The sequence below is a fragment of the Hyposmocoma kahamanoa genome, unplaced genomic scaffold (genome assembly GCF_003589595.1).
Source record: "Hyposmocoma kahamanoa isolate Upper Pololo Valley unplaced genomic scaffold, ASM358959v1 80, whole genome shotgun sequence".
Classification (NCBI taxonomy): Eukaryota; Metazoa; Arthropoda; class Insecta; order Lepidoptera; family Cosmopterigidae; genus Hyposmocoma; species Hyposmocoma kahamanoa.
The window spans coordinates 1,732,840-1,756,742 of NW_020654051.1; the positions used below are offsets into that span (position 1 = coordinate 1,732,840).

Consider the following 23,903-nt stretch of genomic DNA (forward strand, 5'->3'; position numbering starts at 1 on the left):
AAGGAATTATTTTCAGACAAAGAACACTACTCACCAATACAGTTCCTAGGTCCCATTCCGAAAGGCATAAAGGTAAAAGGCTTGATTTTATGTTTGTTTTCGTCAGAGAACCTTTCAGGGTCAAACTTTTCCGGTTCAGGCCAGTACTTCTCGTCCATGTGGATGGTGTTCACCATGTTGTAGACTATGTCTCCCGGTTTCAGCTGTAATAGAAATCATAAAGTTTTTATACACATACAATTTTGCCTGTCTTCCACTGAAGTAATTAGAGACTATAGACCTTCAATTACTAAAATTCTGACATGTATACTTCACCTGTTTTAGGTATTTGCTATATTATTGAAATGGGGCTTGAGACGTCATTTTAGCTTTACAGAACTTGTTTCAGGGTTGATTCTTGCTGCCAACTATAGTTGACTACGAACGATGAGACGGACATTAATTTTATATCTTTTAAAAAGCCACTTCATTGAATACTTACTTTAAACGGCTTGCCTCCTTCCCTAGTTGGAGGTAGTTCATAAGCTTTTGTACAACATCTGTCCATTATTAATGCTGACGACCACTTTCTCAATGTTTCTGTAATTAACAATGAATTGTAGAAGATAAAAAACCACAACAAAAATTGAAATAAAAATCTTGACAATTACAATGATTCATATTGTGAAATCAACAATGTGTACCATTCAAAACGCAGTCCAAGTACTTCAAATCACCGATGTTGTCGTACGTCAAAGTATCGTTATTCTCTTTGAATTCTTTGATCTCCTGGTACAATTTGTCCTGAACATGCAGGTTTAAAGCTAATTCATGTATAGTCATGACGAGGGCACTGCCAGAGCTTTCAAAGCCAGCCACAAAGAATACGAAAACTTGACCAGTTAGCTCATCAAAAGTCCATTCTGTTAACAAAAATTGAACATTACAAGAGCAATTATCACAGGGTAAAGAAAGGTTTCTAGAAACCTTTTTTTGGGACTATAACAAATGTTTGAAGGGAGTTCTGTAACAAAAATATCCTTGGTTATTTTTAAATGAAGACATTAACTTACTTCTAGTTACACTTTGCGGTTTAAGAGCTTCATCTACTATAGCGAATCCCACATTATCTTTTTCGTTTCCTTTAGAGTTTTCTTTCAGTTTCCCTGCAAAATGAAATTGTTTTAGAAAGCGTAACGTACCAATTATATCCATATTATTTTCGATCTACATTTCAGCCGAAAGACGTCCAGTGCTGAACATAAGCCCACTGCCATTTAAGTATTGCAATTCTTTGGACTATGTCGGTTACTCTGGTTTCCCTACGGATATCCTCATTACTGATTCGATCCCGTAGTGTAAGTCCAGGTATAGACCTTTTCATTGCCCTTCGGGTGACCCTGAGCCTTCTTATCAGAACCATTATTTTGTATAATTTAACTTAATGTATTGCTATTGCACACACAATCAAGGAGAAACAAACCTTTTGAAGCCTCCATCAGCAGCTGGATCATGTCAGGACGTTCAATATTGTTCTTCTCTCTGTATTCTATTGTAGATGACACGAGCTGCCTGAAAAATGTGGTGGTATTCTTGGGAAATAGCGGGATCCTTAGTTTCTGTTAAACAATACATCATTAATCGCCACTACACGTACGTACATAAAACTCGTTCTACTCATAGGTATCCATATTTCTGAAAGCAAAGCGTAGGGATGCTGGTACTTTGGCATTATACTTTTGGTATTGCTTAATTGTATGATAGAGTTCTTTATTGCTAAGGGTTGTACCCGTTTTCAAAAGTCATGAAGACTTTTGAAAACGGATACATTGGTCAATCAATATCTTCATCCTTTTCCTTAAGTCGTCAGTTTTTCATAATACGGTAGTTTCTGGTGGTCTAGTTAGGATCTTAAACAAACCTAACTAAATCCAACGTTTTTGCATTTCGTCGTCAGGTCGCTTCCCTTTACATTTTTAGACGACGAACAATTTGTTGAGCTTCATATGGGTTCTGAGTACTACGGGATCTAAACATCTAAGTAGCAAAAACGGCGAAAACGGAACTGGCTGAGCTCTACGATGATCGAGAAATTTATTTATTTGGTAATTTATGGTATCCATTCAATTCCATATCACAGCAGCATCTACCTCATTTTTCTCTTTTATACGAATATTCTAGGTTCGAAAAATCGAAATGACCAGTTTGTGTTTCATAAAATTTCCTCAGTTTTAACGTACCTATCCAGTACTTACGTCTACGTCTCTTATTATATCAAGTCAAACTTTGTTATTAGAAACATCTTATATTAGTTAAATCACGTGCACGTAATAACAATTAAACCATGCACATAGAGTACTACAAAATACTAAAAGGGATATTCACTTCATTAAAAATGTGCATGGTTATACAGGCTGTATATTTGAAAGTGAGACGTATTCATGCATGTCATAGTAAATCATGTTACAACTTAACATAGACTAAAATATAATTAGGATATGGGATAGAACAAAAAATAAAGCGAAAGTACAAATAATTTACGAGTCTTCGCTAAGCCATGGTCGCCCGTGAACTGTCTCTGCAAACAGTGCTTTGTTTTCGCCGTTGCGTCCGTCGGAGCAATAATAGTGGTGTGCATAGATTTAGATAAGTAATGTTGTTCACAAGTAGTAGTCGATAAAAAAAACAAAAAAATAGTTGATGTTTAAGCTCATTGGCTTATTATTTTTTTGGGTTTAGAATCACGAATATAACGCACTCTATAAGTATGTCTCACTTTCAATATACAGCCTGTATAATTGGTCAATTTCAATTGCTAGTATATGCTTAACGCGATTGAGCTTTAGTTTACTGGCAAATCAAGAATATTCTTTTATTCTTACCTTGATAATACCTGGCGCCGCGAAGGCAAAAAAGAACACAATCCTCTGCCAAATTCGAAAATTGAAAATGCTCTGGCCGTGCGTAAAGAAGTCATTGTCTTTTTCCTTGGTGGAGTCGACGACGATGCCGAAACCGGCCGATGCGATGACGTCGTTGGTGTACCGACGGATGAGGTCATTAATATCTACGTCTTCCTTCTCTTTGACATCTTCTGCAAAACAGAAATTGTATGAATAGATTGATTTTTATTAACCGACTTCAAAAAAGGAGGTGGATGTCAATTCGGCTGTGTTTTTTGACCATTTCATTTTGAAGAAAATATTCCACCTCTAAGTGTGGAAGGTTCACGCATGAGGACTTATTTTTATAAATAGCGCCTAAAGTTTATAAGGACTGGTTATTTTAATGGTTGATTTTGCTATGCTCTAATTGAAGGCGTTTTTCTCTCAATGTACTTTGAGCAAAGAACACCGATTTTAGTATGTCTTGTGTTAAATCCCGTATAGAGGCGAACTAGGGGATGAATCCGCAATTTCCGGTAAGCAATAAAACTTTCAATAAAACTTGGCAAGTAGATGTAATTCCACGAACTTTTGAGGTCGGTTTTTTAGTATTCTGTACTCAGATTATTACTTAAGGAGTAATTTCATGGTAAACGTTAGAACCACTCAACCGGAATATTATCATATTTATCCAAGTACACCAAAAATTTCATTAGTGCTTTTTAAGTGCAGGATTTGCGGTGTATTACTGCATTTTATTTGAGATGTTTTTGTTGGTAGTACGGAGGGTATTTATTTAGCAATGCAGAATAATAATTTTTATTTATAAAAACTTGTATTTCAACTGAATGCTTTTCTAATTTGCGAAACCAAATAGCTGCCATTTTGCGGTAGGAAGAGAACATCGCGTGAGCGGATAACAGATGACTCGGACTGGTGTCATGGAGACTTGATTCACTAATTAACAATGGTTTTATTAGGATTGATGTTTTTGAGATTTTATAATTTGTAATGGAAAAACTTAAAATTGTGTTTATTATGCCATTGATACTTCGGTATAATTATTTCTATTGTATTATTCAGGTAAATTTCGGGAATTGGAATGATAGCACATCAATTTTACGTAAACGATGACACAGGTACGTAACTAAGCAGCTTTTCTCTGGTCTTGTAAATATCACGATGAAAAAACTTTGATAAACAACTTGTACCAAAACCAGTAAGTAGAAAGCCGGTAGCCAGGGCTGGTAACTGTAAAGTTATCCAATTGGGTGACGAAATACTTAAGATTTCTCATAGATGGCGCTACGGCTAAAAAGTCGTTGAAAAAACCAAATACAAAAGACACGACAATAGACACTTAGAAAAATTCGTGAGGTCCGCTGGTTCGTGAGGTCCGCTGGTATAGCGTCTGCCAAGGTATGCTAGAAGATGTCGGTTCGAATCGAAAGATTATTTTCTGAGTGTTCGATCTTTGTATTAATAATTATAACAAACTAGTGGAGTAAATTCACATATAAAAATTATTGAAAATCAATTCAATTAAAATTTAAACTTGTATCAAAGTCAAAGAGTCATTTATATAATAAGTTTACACTTTAAAACGTCATTTCAACAACGACTTCCCTGAGAAGAACGAGCAAGAAACTCTACTGGTTGCTCTTTTCAATAGAATACACTTTTAATCAAATTTGTGTGGAATCTAGAGCCATGTCGTCTTTCCATACATCTTTATCTAATTTTGGTGAAATCACAGGCATATGGGACTTGTCAACTTATGTCTCAGGGTGACGGGCGCAGTGGCAGTGCCCCTCAGATCTTTTGCAATTTAAAGCTCTGAGTGGCACTGTACCTGTTATGTACAGGCGTGTAGCTTACAATCAGGTGTACGACTTGTTCGTCCCTTCACTGGATGTTATAAAAAAAACGTAGTTTTCAATTTGTTCAAATGAATTCATTGATTATTATGTACTACAAAAAACATATTATTATGTACTGAAAATACAAGAAGCCGTTCTCCATAATATTTCTTACAGAGTAAACCCACGGTACACCAAACTACGTCTTTAGCATTAAACTCGTCAGAAGATAATTATCGCATAATATTACGGAATCCTGAATTTTGTGAATAACTTCCATGCGTTTATATTATCATGTGTCGTAAACTTTTAATTACGTTGATAAATACAAGCAAATAATATTAATGGTTGTAGGAATGAAAATTTGTTATGATACGGAGTATTCTAAACTTTCTTGGTCGTTCAGTTTTTGATTTATACTTCTTTCCCACTAAGTTGCAAAAAAGGTTAGAAATACCCTTAGAGGATGGAAAAAAATAATATTCTAAGGAAATACCGCGTATTTGTTCAATTTGAAACGTCGAGTATATAACCAGAGACAGTGACGAAATAAGGGTCATATATTCCTGGTAACACATTGGCGATAAAGCTTTTTATAAATATTAACTCTCGTTTGCACTGAAATATAGACAGGCCAACTACTGACCTGTGTGTACGTCTCCGTATATTCCAAAAAATATTCTGTATTTATTGTAATAAAGATAATATCTCTAACAATGCCGTACTGTTCTACTCGGTGGTGTGGGAAAAACAGCAAAACATCTAATTATAAAACAAACGGAATCACTTTTCATCGATAATTAAATATTAAATATGTGATTTTGCAATTTTCGTCCATTATAGCAAAGCTCAAGTTAATTGGTCAATTTGAAGTGAAACAGTTGACGACACCCATTGACGACACCCGTCAATTGTTTCGACCTCGGGCTAGCCAATCGAAGCGCAGTTGTCACAGTAATAATATGGCAGAATAGTTTTCAAACAAATTAAATGACATTTCGTCTCTATTTCTGGTTATATACTCGATGATTTGAAAAGATTATAATTATTCTTTTATGAGTCACTTTACTTTCGATCAGTAATTCCGAAATCGAGCTTTTGTGGCATTAATGTATTTTTCTCAAACATGCTCGGAAATGTTTACATTAGTTTCAAAAAACGGACTCGGGAAGTTGGTCATTTATAGACCTTGCAAAATTACTGTAAATTACTGTCCACTTTTAAAAATTTTTTTAACCTACTTATTAACAATGAACTATGTAAACAGGCAAAAGACAAACTCATACAGCCAACTGTCCAGTGTTCATAGCTGCGAGAATTAAATATACCTACCTGTATCGCTTACTTAAAAAAATTGAAAATGGCGGTAACTTATAAACTAAATTTGTATTCTTTTGTTTTTTCGTCTTTTTTGTATTTTGGTCGTTAAAATGAGTGCGAGTGAGAAGAGCGATAACGAAAATACAGTAATAGATTAGATACACATTAAAAAACACATAATCAGAAGTTCAGCAGACCACTTTTAATGTGTCTGGAAAAACAATAACATTTTCTTTTAACAATTGTCTTAACACGTCACATATTATTTTCATATTAATTAATATTTTTTTACTTTTTCTGTTATACATCTTCCCCTCTTTATTCTTTTATTATTTCCTCGCATTGTTTGAGAAAAATAGTATACATGCCTCGGCGGCAACGGGGATTGCTTGACTCGTATTAATACAAAGCCTCATAGGCGCTCGTCCTTGTAACACATACTCGTTCAGCAATTCCTTATGTCCCGGCCTCTGCGATAATGTAGTATTAATTGCAAAATAAAAAATAAACGAATTCACAATTAGAGACCAGCAATTGCTAACACGTGTAGATACCGAATTAGTATAATGTAGCAATAGAGCTCCTCCTTGTAAACGAGTTCATCCAGGGAAATATATATTTCTGCCGCCAAAGTTCCGGTTTTGAATGGTAAGAGAGCTGGTGAAGTTACTGGCACATGGACTTGTCAACTTATGTCTCAGGGTGACGGTCGCAGTTGCAGTGCCCTACAAATCTTTGCGATTTACAGCTCTGTGTGGCACTGAAACTTTTGAAGTTTGAACCCGACCCGTCCCTGGGTATCATGAAAAAATATGATAGATAGAATTTAAGCGATGTTGGTTTTGATTAATCTAAGGTGTACCGATCCGCAATCGTTAATAGATGGATTAGTATCTTCAGATTTGTCAGATTTAACGAAAACGAATTTCGATTCAAAAACTTGAAAAGTCTAATTTTATTTTTGGATACTATCGCATGGGATCAATGGCCTTGTCATTGTCTAAGCTATCCAATACATTTGGAAACGCAAATTTCATGATACGTAGTACTCTTCGGTAGTCAAAGTTACAAAATCCCGACTACAGCCGAAAGGTAGTCCGCTTGACGGTTTGTATCGGATACATTTCAGAAAACATCCTTGTATTTTAAAGTATAAGGGCTAAATAATGCAATGCACTAGCAGTTTCTGTATTTGCCGAAAACTACTACATAACTTACTTTAAAAGTACATCAATATAGCCTTATGTAGCGGGAGTAAAGTGCATAAGTCCCTAGTTTTTTAATTTACTTCTAGTAACCTAGACAGACTCAAACAGCCAGTATTTGCTCTAGTTTGTGCCAAAAGGTAAAAGTTCAATAAGTGAAACAATGTAATTACAACTAAAACAACACTTAAAAATAATCATAAAAAGAAAAAAAGAAGATAATTATATTTTAACATTATAATAAACCTACAGTTTCAAAGAAATCGCTGCGCTTGGAAATTCAATTTAAAAAAGTGCTTGTGCGTTGACGCGACTGTGTGACGCTCGTGTGTGACATTTTAGTAACGCGATGTAGAACTTAAATCGTAAGAAAAACGCTCTTGATTGCCACAGACAGCTAATCGTGGCTGTTTGTTGTATCTTTGTCTGGTTGGAAAAAAAATACCGCAAAAACTTCAGAATTTTGCTTCGTGAGATACTAAATATTTAAAGAGGTTGTATGGTGGAGAGGCTGAATGAGTAACAATTTATTTAAAAAAAATTGTTCGTGATTTTATTGTAGAGCAGAGACGATTGAAATATTTTTTTCTCGCAATGGAAGTGAAAAGTAAAGTTTTCACCTCAAGACTAAAACCCAATATAAACCCTCGGAGTAATAGACAACCCCGCTAATGCTCGGATGCCTAACCATTCGGATACGTATTGGCTCGTTTTAGTCCCTCGATAAAAAATATACTATTTAGGCACAGTAATTCTTCAATGCGACACAATGAAAATTTTATACATTTTAAAAAGTAGAGTTTAATAGCTTACCATTCAAGTACTTGATGATATTCTGACTGATCTCGGTCATAAACGGCATCATGTGTCGCATCTTGGCGCCAGTAAACGCCGGACTGAGGGTCATTCGCATGTCGCGCCATTTTTCACCTGAAACATTGAGATCTTACAAATATAAAAAGAATCTTACGGGATTCCAATCAGTCCCTGTTTCTTCAACATACAAAGTAATTACTTATGAGAAATTAAGAGAAAAGTTGAGTAAAACTTAGGAAATGAATCTATTTTTATATAAATCGCGTCTCTCTCTCTCATCTTAGCGTTGTCCCGGTTGCGTCCTCAGCAGGGTTGCTGCGGAGCCCGGGGTCCGCTTTCCTACTTTTTCTCCTCCACTTTGCACGGTCTTCGGCATCCTTAGTGGTGAGACCATTGGCACGCATATCACCCTTGGCGACGTCAAGCCAGCACTTTTTGGGTCTGCCCCTTCTACCGGGGCCCGGCGGAGGTGGCATAGCCAGACATTTGTTTCCCACGTAGCATGCCGGTTTCCGTAAGATGTGGCCGTACCAACGTAGGCGGCTTTCTTGCAGTTTATCTGCAATGTCACGGACATGAAGGTTGCCGCGGATGCGGGAGTTTCTGACACGGTCTTTCCGTGAAACTCCACACATCCAGCGCAGCATCTTCATTTCCGTGACACGCAGCTCCTGCTTATGACGCTCAAGTACGGGCCACGTTTCACTGCCATATAAAAGGACAGGCCTAACTTTTATATAAATCGCGTATATTTGTTTTTTCAGACAAACCAACGTTTCGGGCCCTTTACAGGTCCCATATAGTCAACCGTGATCATGGGACATGTAACGCACCAGCGTCCGCTGTCACTCTGAATACTTTATTATAATAAAGCTACAAGTCAAAAGTGTTTTTTAACTTCTTATGCTCTAAAAGTATGTCAATACAGCCTTACGTAGCAGGAGTAAAGTGCGTCCTTTGGGAATAAAAAGTACCTATTTTTTAATTCTTAATAACTTCGAGTGACCAAAATCAAACAGCCAATATTACGCACGGTTTTACTGCCGTGCCTTTTCCTCATAGAAGGTGGCGCCATAATATTTTCCAGCGTTAGTGCGTTCGTTGTATCTGTGTCTAGTTGTAAAAAAAAAATAGCGCGAAAATTTCAGAATTTTGATTCGTAATTTTGTTATAGAGTCTCGAAGTGAAAAGTAAAGTTTTAAAAAGCTAATATAAACTATCGGAGTAATAGATACCCTCACTAAAGCTCGCGTGTCTAACCCTCTCGGGTATTATATTGGCTCGTTTTAGTTCCTCGATAAAAGATATACTTTTTATCACATGAAAGTGATAAAATAATAAGAACTACACAAAACAAATTAAGTAAAAAGAAATCGAACAATTTCGTTCGTGTAATCTTTTAAACATCTCTTCTGAAAAATTGCTATTTTGCAGATTTGGCCTTATTACACCTAGAATGCGTTTATTTGTTTGTGCGCATATATTTATTTGTCTTTCGTATCGGTTACATTTGTGATAGTACTGACCTCCTTTAACGTCATCACACCTTTTTATCATCCTCGTTTTTAGTTCCAGGCTACTTATTTTTTAAATTTTGAATCGTTCCCGAATTTTCTTATCCCTTATATTCTTATGCTTAGAATAATAACGCATAGAATGATAGTTTCATATCAAACGAACTGTCACAAGTGAGGCAAAAATCAAATTCATGTAGGCTAGTTTTAGTAGTAGGTTAATTTTCGGTTTTAGTGAATATTTATATAAAAATACAAGTTGAAACGCGTTACTTCTTTGTGGAATGTGATGTTTAGTATCTATTTTATGTTTGTCTGACGTATTTTTACACTCATTTACCGCACATTTCGTCATTTTTAGCTAAAATTCCGGAGCTGTTCGCGGTGCAAGTTGACCTTGAGCACGGAAGGCCCGCCCGCTCGTGTAGGCCCATTGAGCGCGCTTCAATTTGCCTCACTTAGCGTTTGCGGACTAGGTTTCTATGCGTTATTATTCTAAGTTCTTATGTATGTTTGATCCGTCGTCACTCCCACCAAAATTGTCAATCAATTCAGATTCAGAGGACGTGCCCATAAATCACAAATCACCTTTATTTCCTTATTATGGGTTCATTCAGAGTGCAAGCGCGGGCGCGGCGGCATGTGCGGGCGCACTTGTCTTGGCGTCTTCCCTTTCACAGTGCCAAAGATTTATAGGTAGACCCGTACGTCGAAATCACAGACACAAGACGCTAGACCAAGCACTGTGAAAGGTAACTGAGAACGCAACGAGCGTCTACGTTCATTTGATTTACACGTACTCGCGAGCACCGACTTATTCAGTATAAGGCAAACTTTACGTTGATGCTATTAAAATTATCATAATTATATTGGGGTGAGCATTGTGTATTGTGTACCTCGTTTATATAATTTTATTATTTGTTACTACTTTTCTTTTCCTCTTTTATCATCTCTTACAATAAATCTTGTGGATTGAGCCTTCGGCATTCTCATTTCACTAAACATTTCATTGTTTATAAACGTTTGTCCTATATGTATGTATCTCCTTTCACTACGGGTATTAGGGTCATAGGAATTTGGGGTTTACTTAGAAGAGTTTTGTCTACGGAACAAAGTTATCAAGTCTTACGTCCAACAGTGGATACGTGTAAGTTGATGATGAGCCGTTAGGAAGCAATGGTGACACGGACAGATATACAGACCGACAGACGACCTCGGTGGCCCAACGGCTTGCATGAGGAGGTCTCGGGTTCGATTCCTCAAACATCGATCAATTTTGAAAATGAATGTTTGTAAACTGGTTCTGGTCTGGGTGTTCTGGGTAGTCCTCTTTGCTTTGGTGCTGATAGTACAGAGAATTCTCGAGTTTGAAAGATATAGAAAGACAGACATAAATCTCATCTGGGATTATAATAATAACGCACACACTCAACATAGCCCCGCACTAGGGAAACCCTGTGTAGCGGGTGCCATGGACACACACATAGACAACCACAAATTACACCCAAACTCACGAGAGAAATAAATGTAGGTCATACAAATATTTCGCCCGGCCCGGGAATCGAACCTGGGACCTCTGCGTGGCAGTCCGGCATGGTAACCGTTCGGCCACGGAGGCAGTTACCAAAACATATAAACAAAATATTATAATCATGCCATTTAAAAATGTTACTTTCGCGTAGTCTTTCGCTTTTAATTTGGATACGTTAACACCGACAGAGCTGGGACAGTGATTCATTGTCTTTCTCTCTTACACCTGTTAATCTACTCTATCCTATTTCAGTATATTTCAATTTGCCTATTCATTCATTTTGGAATCGTGAAAACAACGGATTTCCTCCAATGAATAGACATATTCATTGGCGAGAAAAAGATAGGTGATTAGTACGTGGTTAATTCGTAAGGATTTCGGAAGTTGCCATGGGCCGAGTTATGTCACCGCGGAGAAATTTTTTTGGTATTATGTATTCTGTTCAAAGCAACCGAAACTATCCATAAGCTGACAAATCAATCTGACCAATGGGCATCGAGTATATAACCAGAAATAGAGACAAAATAAGGGCCATCTATCCCTGGCAACTCATGAGGTAAATGGGCCTTATATCACTTTTAAATATCAAGTCTCGTTTGCTCTGAAATCACAAATTATAAAACTGAAATAATACAGCGCCAATAACTGACCTGTGTATTTAATGTATTATTAATAAATAATAATAATATCTCTAACAATTTGCGCTGTTCCATTCGGTGGTGTGGGAAAAACAGCAAAACATCTAATTACAAAACAAACGGAATCATACTTCATAGGTAATCAAATGTGTAATTTTGCAATTTTCGTCCATTATAACAAAGTTCAAGTTAAACTGGTCGATTTGAAGTGAAACAATTGACGACACCCGTCAATTGTTTTGAATTCGGGCTGGCCAATCGGAGCGCAGTTGTCACAGTAATGATATGGCAGAATAGTTTTCAAACAGATTAAATGACATTTCGTCTCTTATTTCTGGTTATAAAATCTTATTGGTCAGACCTGTAAACCGTTGCTGTGTGGTATTTGTATAAAATAATATAAATTGTTGTAAATTATGTTCTTCAAACTGAGTAAACAATGAGTTGCATTTATAAAGAATTGAAATGATAAATTGTAATCTAAGCATAACATTTACCTATAGTTGATAAATTATAAATAACTCATGTTATCTCGTAGATTACATTGTAATTTGTGGCTAATTATTAGTTTGAGTATATCGTCATTATAAATCTTTATCAATTAATAATTCGTAAACAAATTTAAATTACACAAAATGCATTTTGTTAACGATTTTTGACAAAGCAGAAACGGCTTAAAATTTAAAAATGGTTACAGTTTAACATTGACTATAAACGAAGAAGAAGAGAAAGAAGAAGAACGTGAAATCAACCGCAAACCATTCGACAAAGGAAATTAGAAGAATAATGGTAGTTTTCCACCGGCGACGCGTAATGAGGCGAGGAGAGATGAGAATTGAAATGTGTGGATAGTGAAGATTCAGTGCTGTTTAGTTCATCTAGCTATAACTACGCGATTGAAGTAACATGTCCCGTAAATTATTATCATTAAATATGTTAACGGAAGAAAAATCGGATGAAATCTATTTTTAATCTCAAATCGTGCGCAATAATCTCGCGATTGATTGTAATAGCCATCGCGAGCACGCGCGAGCTCAAACGAGATCGTGCTATAGTGTATAATAAATACTCTATGCAGGCTGCAATATGGTTCAATATTACATCAACAAATAATATTTCAATTCTCGCCTCGTCCATATTTCATTTCTACCGCAGATACGTTAGAAGAGAATTGAAAATTTGTTATACAAATTTCAATACCCGTCTCGCCTCGTTTCGCCTCGCCAGTGGAAAACAACCTTAAGAAGAAGTAGAAAATTAAAACAAATGAATGAAAAAATGACAGTCGACTAATTTTTACTTACAAAAATATATATTACTTTTTGTTTTTTTTTTTGGGTAAATTTATCAGTATGGAAAGGAACTAAGTCCGTTGATCCTCCAAAACCCGAGCCTCTTCAGACATTATAACTTTCCTTTAGGACAGTTAAAGCAAAATAACAAAAGACAAACATAAACATAAATCCTCATCAAGACATGCTCAGTGTAAGAGGTAATTTCAAGCCAGCAGTAGGTACATCAATGTGGCAGTCAGGCGAGCAAATAGCTCTCGGATCAAGCCATTGCCATACTATCCAAGTCGCCACAGAAATCTATATGACAATTCACGAAGTCGATTGAATATTCCCGAAGAGCTACAGTTGCAGCTTAGCGTTAGAGAAATGAGAATGCAGATGGCTTGGTCCACCAGATTTACTGTAAAACGAGGAAAAGGAAGGTTGTAACAAATAATAAAATGACATAAAAAGTACAATTTTTATAAAACACTTCCTATAAATATATAATACTAACTGTACAGTTCTGAGAAGTTCAAACATAACGAAATGGCGGTAGTTAGTCATTTATAGGCACGTCCAGTCATTTCAAAAATTTTGGTGAGAGTGACGACGGAAAGAACTAAAGTAAGTATCGTGAAGGAAAAGGAAATTTGAGAACTAATCAAAATTTTAAAAATAAGTGACCAGGAACCATGAAACAGGATGATAAAAAGGTGAGATCACGATTATGGAGGTCAGAATCGTTACACCGTGTCACTTTAGGCCCATGTAACAGGCGTTCCTTTTTTTGTTTATGTGGTGGTGTTCTTACTCGGTGGTTTTTGACTTGCAATGTAATAAAATTTGTATTGAATAGATATTCTATTATTTTTTGTGAAATTACTGCACTAGTTTCAAAGATCGAATACTTAGAAAAAAATCCTTCGAGTCGGCCGGATTCGAATCGACGCAAGCAAATCGTGTAAGACGCTATACCAACTAAGCCACGGAACGAACCAGTTTTCCATGTGCTTGTTGTCGGGGCCTTGTATTTGGTTTTCAACGTTTTAGCCGTAGCGCCATCTATGAGAAATCTATGGAAGTATTTCGTTACCCAGTTAGGTAACTTTGCAATGTAATATATAGAAAAAAAGAAACGGGAGCTATTATTAACATTCATGACCTATGTATCAAAGAAATTATATAAGACTTATACATAATTTAAAACAATTTTAATGTTTACCTTGCATCATAAGTATGCTGCCTCCGAACAGAGGGTCGATGTCCGAAGGGAAAAACTGCTTGTGGTCCATGAAGTGATCGAAGTCCTTCACTGTGATAGTCTTAATCAGGTCAGGGTCACGCACCAAGATTATCGGCTGGATGGCTTCGATGAAGCCAACATATCTAAAAGAGAGCATGTCTTAGGTAATTACTATACTCGGAATGAATGAAATATTCTTCACAGCACATAAAATTATAGTTAAAATACAATACAGTAACTTAGGTATAAAGATAGTAAGGTAATGTGCAACAGGCGGCCTTACGTAGCAATTTCTTCCAGGCAACCTTAAGATAGAAATTTGGGATATGCAAAAAGGGTGCAACCAAGGAATATCATTATAAAACACTACATAATAAACATTAATAAACTCACATACGTAAATAGAAATATCCATACAAATATTATTAATACATAACAAAATCTGTATAATAATAATAAACGTTTATATACTTAATAAAATACAGAGAATACGTCGTTAATTTATAAATGGAATTTAAAATTAACGCTACTATCTTTTTCAAGCTGTATTATTAGAGGTCTTCTTCATAACGATGTTGCTATATTATCTAAACTGTTAAAATTTGAACAAAATGAGATTTATACCAATTTTGCAAGGGACTGTACATCTATTATGGAATTACAGGTTACACCAAAATTAAACAATCCAGTACGGAAATTATATAACTTTTACTTAATTTCTGTTTTATTATTTCTTATCCAATATTTTACTTAACGTACAATTCACACTAACTTACTCCAATTTCTCAAAGGAAAAAGAAAAATGAAGTAAAAGTATAGGAAATAAATGAAAGGATAGAGGAAAAAAGACGAAACTTGGAAATGATCTTTGAAGTATTCAAGAGAAAGGGAACGCTGAATCGATTCAAGGAGAGAATTCCACCGTTTCATAGCAGAAACGGTAAAAGAGTTGGAATAAAAATTAGAGGTAATAGAAATACAAATAGAAATTATTTATTCAATGTAAAGCACAGCACACATACAATTTACAAACAAAACAAAAACATAAAAAATAGAAGAAACAAAAGATAAGGGAGACAGGATGTGAGCTGTGCAGCCACTGAACCGTCATCCACTCAGCTATTGCCGTCTCACTGAAAGTGTGGTTGGACGCTGATTTTCAGTGGATTCGGCGATGATTCGTGCGGCACAGAACACAGTCGACGTCACAAATATACAAATTGAAAATTAAAATTACCAATTTTTTTTCCTTTGTATGTTATATTCATCCAAACTTTAAATTGTATCAAATTATATATATCAAAATGTATAAAATATTAAATTTATTGCCCTTAACTAACTTACAATCATAATTATAGTAATAACAATTAACTGAAAAATAAATTATAACTTAACCTGCTAACATGCTAACTCGACACATAAACAGCTACGCTGGCGATTGCTGGGCGTTAAGTAAATATGCCTTGAATAGTTTAAAAAAAATAAATAATGGTAATGTTTAGTAAGAGAGCAAGAGAGCTATGGGGACGGCAGGGTGTAGAAGAGTGGAAACTATAGCGATCTTAATTTGAGGAGTAAAGGGACAGAATAGAATTAAGTAAAGAAGGGAAATATGAAGATCTCTTACGCCGTTGGATGGGCATCCATTTAAATTGTGCACGAAATTGGGTTCTTATAAAAATTTTAAATCAAAAGGCAAATCTAGGATGTAGATGGCGTTTGCTACATCGCTAAGAGTAATAATAAATAAATAAATAATTTGGTCGCATATTATGGGCTGTATTTTAGGTTGTTCACCGTAGGAAAGTTGTGATACGTGTTACTAAGCATCTTTATTTAAATATTATATATTTAGTACTATATTAAATAGGTACATGGAATGTTGTCTATTGAAAATATTATCGTACAACCATTTTCCATTCAATTTTTAAAATAAGTAACCAGGTAATGCCTCATAAAACACTTCGTTACGGTTTGTTTACGTTTAGTTAATTACTTTTGTAATATAAACAACCGCTCAGAAAGTCTCAACTCTAGGGAATTTATTTAACTATAATAATAATTAATAATAAATAATCAATGAATATTTCACATTAACTTTATTAAATTTATGTATACTGCCAACAAAAATATGTTCATCTAAATAAAAATTTTCAAGACCATAAAATTCATTACTACTTACTAAAAAATTTTTGAAAGGATTTTAAAAAAAATTCTGCGCAATCGGCAGCACGTAAACTTCAAAATCGTGACGTCATTGATAGGTAAACAAACTGGACTAAATGCAATTGCCACTTGCGACTATTTTACGTATCGATTGATTATTATAATCGATCTAAAATGTTAACAGTTTGTAGATTCATTTTCGCCTAGACGATTGAGACTGCTGCATCTTTTACGTGAGAAGGCAGCTCATTTTTTTTAAGAGTCCCCTACTAGGGAAACCCTGTGTCACTGGTGCCATGGACATACACATAAACAACCACATACTACACTCAAACTCACGAGAGAAATAAATATAGGCCATACAAATTTCTCCCAGCTGTTAATCGAACCCGGGTAACCGTTCGGCCACTGTGGCAAGTTAATTTTAATAGAGTGTATTATAATCGTATGGTGTAATTCTGTTACGCAATGAGAGAGGCGGAGTTCGATTTTCTTCAATCACAAACCTCTGTAGTTTTGATTCACCCGCATCGTGCCTCTCATACGCTCTCGTCTATTTTTGGTAGTGCCACACCCGGACATTCCATACAACGGTAGAAACTTATTTACCTACTACTGCTAAGTATAGTAAGGCGCTGTATGAACACGCGAAAATGTGTTCGTGAAGTGATAGGGTGGGTTATCCATCACTTTCTTGTGGTATTTGTTATCCGGTTTTTTAACAATTACTTTTTAAGAGCAAACGAATGTATTATATTATGTAAATAATACGATAATTAAGCATACTAATGATATTATTTATTGAAAACTAAAACAACAGTAAATTACATCAGTTGAAGTCAAATAAGTAGTTTAAACAAAAAACAACATAGTAAATTAATAGGAACAAACACTGCCATTAATTACCTACACTAAAATATTTTTCTTTATAAGTCTTATCTTTAAATAATCTGTTATGAAATGGCATCATATTGAAAATTCGAAATCTTAAAAAAGGTTTTTTAACGAAAGAACCCTGTTTATCTCATTTAGATGAATAAACAGTTGTATATGGCAAATCACGACCATCATACAGTTAACTAATAAATAAATTAAAAATTAAATGTTTAAACGTCAAGAATTGTCTTTAACAAAATTCGCTGAGAGCGTTGTTGCCTTTCCGTCAATGTGACCATCAATATCAAAGGCGCGGTGTAGTGTATAAAGCTAGGGTAAGACCTTTGTCGTTACTTTTTATTCTCTGGTAGTGTTTTTAATGAAATTATACTCACTTCTCATTCGGGAAAGCTGTATAAACGGCATTGATGTCTTCTAATATGTGCTTCTTCATTATAGCACTGTAAAAGACGTTACCGAATATTGGCCAACACGGTACAAATTTCACGTCGCATTGTTTAAACCTGTTTGTAGCTAATTTATGAAGATAAAAAAAGTACCCGACAATAAACGTTAATGTGAACACTAATATTTCTGTAATCATTTTGATTAATAAAAATAAAAACAACAGTTATTAATAAGTGGACTGAACTGACTTGTTACAAATTATTTTCGACAATAACGTTGAAAAACAAGACAATGATGTTAAATAGAATCAACCGTGTTATTATCGTGATACGTGGGATGGCATTGACCAATCACGATGAGTCTGTGCAATCTCGATGTTTATACAGATCAGGTGGACAGATAAAGGACAATTAGGGTAGCCTGGTCTACGAAGACACATCCGATGAGAGTACGCAATAAAGATTGTCGCAAAGTTGTTTGCAATACGCGACTAACTTCAGTGTCATTTTGTAGTGCAAACAAGTAAAGAATGTTTTGTGAAAAATAATTCGACAATTATTGAAAACTTGGAAACTACATAAATTTAAACATTTTTGTGTGTTTTCATAAAACTTTTTGACATTTTCAAATTGTGACAGAGACTCCAATAAGCATACTTTTTGAAAACTGACTTTGTACCGAATCGCCATAAAATTTGTCTAGAGGTCAAACCGGGAACGCTTCTAGAAACTTGCAACAGATGGGGTTAGTGGTAGGTTTAGTCAGAAATTGATAAAATATGCAAGAGTACGCCTTAAACTCGATGTGTTGCAAGAGTCAGCGCGTACTGTTACACTGCTTTTCTAAATTAAATTTAAAATAAATTTGCTAATAAGATTAATTTCGTTCACAGAATGTCGAGACGAAAAAGAAGTAGTGAAAGGAGTCTCTGTCCTCCTGTAGTACTAAATGACGCCAAAACAAGGATCGATGGTGGTGTAAGCATCAGATCTGTTGCTCGTTCACCTCAGATGCACGAAGCTACTCCGCGTAAGCGTTTGAAATGGTCTTCTCCCGCCTCCAACCTAGGAAGGTACTCTGCAACATTTTCTATAGAAATGGAGAAACAGTTACGCGAGTACATTCTGTTAACGACCGCAAAAATTTGAGAAATCGCCTATATATTTGCCGAGAAAAATGGGTTAGAACATCGTTTTAATAAAGAAAAGGAAATGGCTGGATCAGAGGCTCTTCATGAAGCGACATTTGAGAAGACCTACTTCAACCAATATTGCTCTGGCGATAGGCTTCAACAAGCCTCAATGTGATCGCTATTTCAACAATTTATCTAAACTGCTTAATAAGTATAAGTTTCCACCTCATGCCATTTTTAATAATAATAATAATAATAAAATCTCTTTATTGCCTCCAATGTAAACAGAACTTGTACAAAAAACGATAATAAATAAAACTTAAATGACAAATAAACTTATATTAAATGACGTAATAAACAGGAGGCAAAAGGAGGTGCCTCAGCTGGTGCTGCGCCTGTTGATGACAGTTGCAGCGCTGGTTTTCAGTCACCCCCTTCTCCCTTAGATGGAATGCGGGATAATAGTATCGAGGACAGGGCTATTATGTATCAATTTCTATATAAAATATAAAATCTAACATACTATTTATCTAAATACGAACATATATATTTAACCGCTCACGCGGTACATGCGGTTGCATGTAGTGCGTGTAGACGCATACCACACCTGGAGGTGCCGGTGAAGATTTTATGCCGATTTATCGGATATCGAAGTTATAACAAGTAAAAGAACTAATATTAATTGCTATTTCGGTAACTACTCTACCAAACCATAAAGTTTTTAATGCCTGGGTCTGTAATTTAAAAAAAATAAACAACTTCAGAAATACGATAATTATTGAAAACATACCGTAAGTAGCGTTTTTTAAGTTAACACTGAATATAAATGTTTATAAACTATACTTTAAGGAGTAATTTCATGGTAAACGTTAGAACCACTCAAACGGAATATTATCATATTTATCCAAGTACATCAAACATTTCATTAGTGCTTTTTAAGTGCAGGATTTGCGGTGTATTACTGCATTTTATTTGAAATGTTTTTATTGGCAGTACGGAGGGTATTTATTTAGCAATGCAGAATAATAATTTTTATTTATAAAACTTGTATTTAAACTGAATGCTTTTCTAATTTGCGAAACCAAGCCGCCATTTTGCGGTAGGAGGAGCGCATCGCGTGAGCGGATATGTCATTTATAATATGGATAATACTGGTATTTCAACAGTTCCAAATAAACCTCCAAAGGTGATTTTGTCGAAGGGGAAACGCTGAGTTAGTAAAAGTGCCAGTGCAGAACGCAGTGTTAATGTGACTTTGGTAAATGCTGTCAACGCTGCTGGAAATTATGTTCCACCAACCTTCATTTTTGTTGAAATCGGAATTACTGGATGGAGCTCCACCTTTTTCCATAGGAATGGTATCAGATTCGAGCTACATCAATAGCACTTTATTTTTGGATTGGTTGTCTCGTTTTAAGGATCATGCAAAACCTTCGAAAGAAAACTCGCTTCTTTTGATTTTGGATAACCACACTTCGCACTGCACTTTGGGTGCTGTAAACTTGTTCCGAGAAAATCACATTCATGCTTTTACGATCCCACCCCTTAGTAGCCACAAAACTCAGCCTCTTGATCGATGCATTTTTAGCCGCCTTAAAATCTATTACGCATCGGAATGCAAAAAGTGGCTACGTAATCATCCAGGACGAGCTGTGTCTATTTACCAGATTCTGTATTGCTATTCTATAATGCTTCTATATTGACGCATGCCTATCTGAAAGCAGCAACACCTACACATGCGATTGAGAGATTTCAGATCATAGGAATCCACCCCTACAATCCTGACATCTTCACAAAGGTGGATTTTTTGGCTAGTGCAGTAACAGAAAGACCGTTGCCTTGCGCTTCTAAAGAAGTGTCTTTGCTCACTCTGAATGATGAACCGGAATACCTATCTGAGCCGATTGCAGCTGTTACATTGCCTCAAACACGGAACAGTGATTCGGAATGTCCCTCTCAAGAGATTGTACCTGCTGCTGTACCTCAAGCACTAAGTGGTGATAAAAATGTCCAGATGTACTGAATGCGGTTGTCGCTGTGCCTCAAGTATTTGCTAAGTTTGGCCGTTCTCAATCAAGCGACACATTTTGCGAGAGTCCGAGTTTACTCCAAGAAAATTTTTCAGAACCTGAAATAAGAGCTGACAATGTGCCTGAAATATCGGCCACAAGTGCGCCTAAAACATTTACTATCAGTCTGTCTGAGGTATCTTCCGTACCACCTGTGGATTCTACACAGCCTTCTACGAGCAAATGTCCATACGTATCACTTTCAGATGTGGTTCCATTACCACGTGCAAATTTTTTGATACGATCTTCCCGTAAAAGGGGTAAATCTAATGTCCTGAGTGGTTCACCATTTAAAAAGACTTTAGAAGATGAGGCTCTATCAAAACAAACTCCAAAGAAAATGTCAAAATTTAAGTTTATAAAAAGTAACACCAAAAAAGCAACAAAAATTTTAAAAAATCTTATCACCAGATAGGAACTGAGGTGCCCAGGTTGCCACGAAATTCATAAAGAGCCTATACGTGAGGCCTGGATTGAGTGCTCCCGGTGCGATCTGTAGTGGCATGAAGCTTGTACTGGTTACGGGAGTTTGGGAGAATTTGTGTATGATTTGTGTGAGTAATATATAATATCTTGTCAAAATAGTTATTGCGTACTCTTACCGTTTCACCTGCGTACTCTTACATATAGTACAGTGTAAGAGTACGCAAATCCCATTATCATTATTTTTCTTAATGACAAACAGATTATGAATTATTATTACTTTCGATATTAATATTTAAGTGTCAGATTCCGAGTGTAAGGGCCAATCCCGCTTGGCGGCGGCGTTAAGTAAGTTAGGCAGCCGCGAGGAGGACGACGGGGCGGTGAGGTCCGCTTCGTCGTGAGGAGAGGAGGGGGAGGACGCAGCTCCTCCTAGGTGCTGGGGGGGGGGGTTCCGGTGCGCAAAGTCGATCCCGGATCCTTCCCACTAGAGCACATATCAACAATCCGGCATAACCTCCCGCTACCCCAGCGGCGGAGAGGTATTCTAGGAGGATTTCTCCACGCAAAAAAAAGACCTTATGTTGCGTAAGCACCGTATTTATTTCCATTTGTACGTTACTTCTATTGTATAATTAGTTATCAATCTTGATAATCGGTTCTAATCGGTTATTCAAATTCATTGCGCTAATATGAAACGTGTGAACAGATTTAAAGCGAGTCACCGGAGGGGAAGCGGGAAAAACTGTTATGCTAGATCAACTGGTTTAGGTATATACTATTAAATAATGGTCTTATTAAAAATATAAGATACACCTAAGGATATTATCTAAAGAATGTGCTAATTTGTTACACGATAGGATGTACTTTATTGGATCATGTAAAATCCTGAAAACAGGTCAAAATAAAAGTCCAAAACGAATAAATTAAGAATAAATTATCTCATTTTGTATATAATTTTTGAACCGACTTCAAAAAAAGGAGGAGGTTTTCAATTCCACTGTACTTTGTTTTGTATGTTTTTTAATATTTACACGATGATTCTTTTTTGTTGGAAAGAGAAGCGCCTGATGGTTAGTTACACGCCTGTCCATAACAGTTGCAGCGCCACTCAAAGGTATTGCCACTGCGCCCGTCACCCTGAGACATAAGTTGACAATAATGTGCCTGTAATTTCACCAGCACCCTTACTGTTTGGCGGCAGAAATGGGTAAGGCAGTACTTGCCTGGACGAACTATTTCAGATGGAGTTCTTCTGCTACAGGGTACCTCAGTAGTGGTCCCATTTAAATTTGAAGAAAATGTTCCATCTGTAAGGGTGGCAAAGTAGGGGATAAATGACTTTTGAGGTCGGTTTATTTGGTACTTTGTAGGTGAGATTATATATGAAGATATTTCTCTTTAGGTACTACTGACAAATCCGCCAAATTTTGGTTTTCAATTGATTAAATTTACATTTATCGCAAAGTTTTGCAAATTGCCCAGCGGTTTAACGACACGCCGCCCGCTGTCGACGTCGGAACTGTGTAAATTTTTCTTCGCCTGTATATACTATTTTCTCATGTTAATTTTCAGCGCTCGGATTGCGGGACGCGAAGGGCGACATCCACTCCTCACTTCCTAAAATGTAGGCTCACATTGAGACACCTCGCCTTCAATATCATGGTCATTTGAGGAGGTTCCGAGTAGGATCTATTTGGGAAATGAACTTCTAATGTGGTTCTGGTCTTTGTGTCCAGGATAGTGGCCTGGAGTGAATTCCCTTGCTCAGTTACTTATAGCGTAGGAAATTTCTAAATTGTACGACCATATAATTGGTGTGGTTGACTGGCAGTATTTTTCTACTACCAACGACTTTGATGAACAGGCCGATGCCTTATAGAACAGTAATGTTTTCTTGGTATATAAGTAGATCGCGGAGAGACAGTAAAAGATCATTCGTAATAGAAGCTCGTTTATTATTACTGAGGAAGGTGCTGTGGGGAAGCGCATACATATGGGTCTATTCTGCATTCTTTATGGTAGTGACGAGCCATCTAATCGCTAGATAGTGTTAACTCCTTAAGAAACAATTAATTAGGTATAATATAGTTGGGATTATATAAGTAGAGGCCGTTCCCCATGTGTCGATGATCTCATTCGCCTGATCAAGATATTGTTATTGTAACGACTCTATTCCGCAATCAATAAATATGATTAGTGAACTCAATTTTAATAATCTCTACAGAGTACTACAAAAACTGACCTCAAAAGTACGTGGAATTACATCTATTTGCTAAGTTTTATTGAAATATCCCCTAGTTCGCCACCATACAGGACTTGACACTGGAGACAATGAAACTCTCAAAGTATATTGAGAGAAAAACGCCTTGAATTGGAGAAATAGTATAATCAACCATTAAAGTAATTGCTCTTAAATTAAAGTTAGGCGCTATGAATAAAAATGAATCTTCATGCGTGAACAGCCACCCTTCGAGGTGGATGCTTTTCTCCAAAATGAAATGGGACCACTATGGAAGTACCCCCTTTCCAACAAAAAAATCATGAAAATCGGTTCACAAA

The 23,903-nt window shown here is 36.1% G+C and overlaps 1 protein-coding gene across 2 annotated transcripts in view; it reads right to left on the bottom strand.

The window, feature by feature from the left end:
- Positions 1–26: 26 nt before the first annotated feature.
- The window catches only part of LOC113233751 (cytochrome P450 9e2-like), a 100,594-nt gene continuing 76,717 nt past the window's right edge, over positions 27–23,903 (bottom strand). The window contains exons 1-9 of one of the 2 annotated variants that reach the window (XM_026468941.1): positions 17,705–18,068; positions 14,247–14,410; positions 8,062–8,178; positions 2,862–3,073; positions 1,463–1,598; positions 1,053–1,145; positions 684–902; positions 482–579; positions 27–203 (exon numbers count right to left, since the gene is read on the bottom strand). In XM_026468941.1, coding sequence (XP_026324726.1) covers positions 27–203; positions 482–579; positions 684–902; positions 1,053–1,145; positions 1,463–1,598; positions 2,862–3,073; positions 8,062–8,178; positions 14,247–14,410; positions 17,705–17,913 — 1,425 coding nt within the window. In that variant the 5' untranslated portion in view covers positions 17,914–18,068. Of the gene's footprint in view, positions 204–481; positions 580–683; positions 903–1,052; positions 1,146–1,462; positions 1,599–2,861; positions 3,074–8,061; positions 8,179–14,246; positions 14,411–17,704; positions 18,069–23,903 lie in introns of those variants that run through there. The other variant, XM_026468940.1, reaches the window with a different exon arrangement.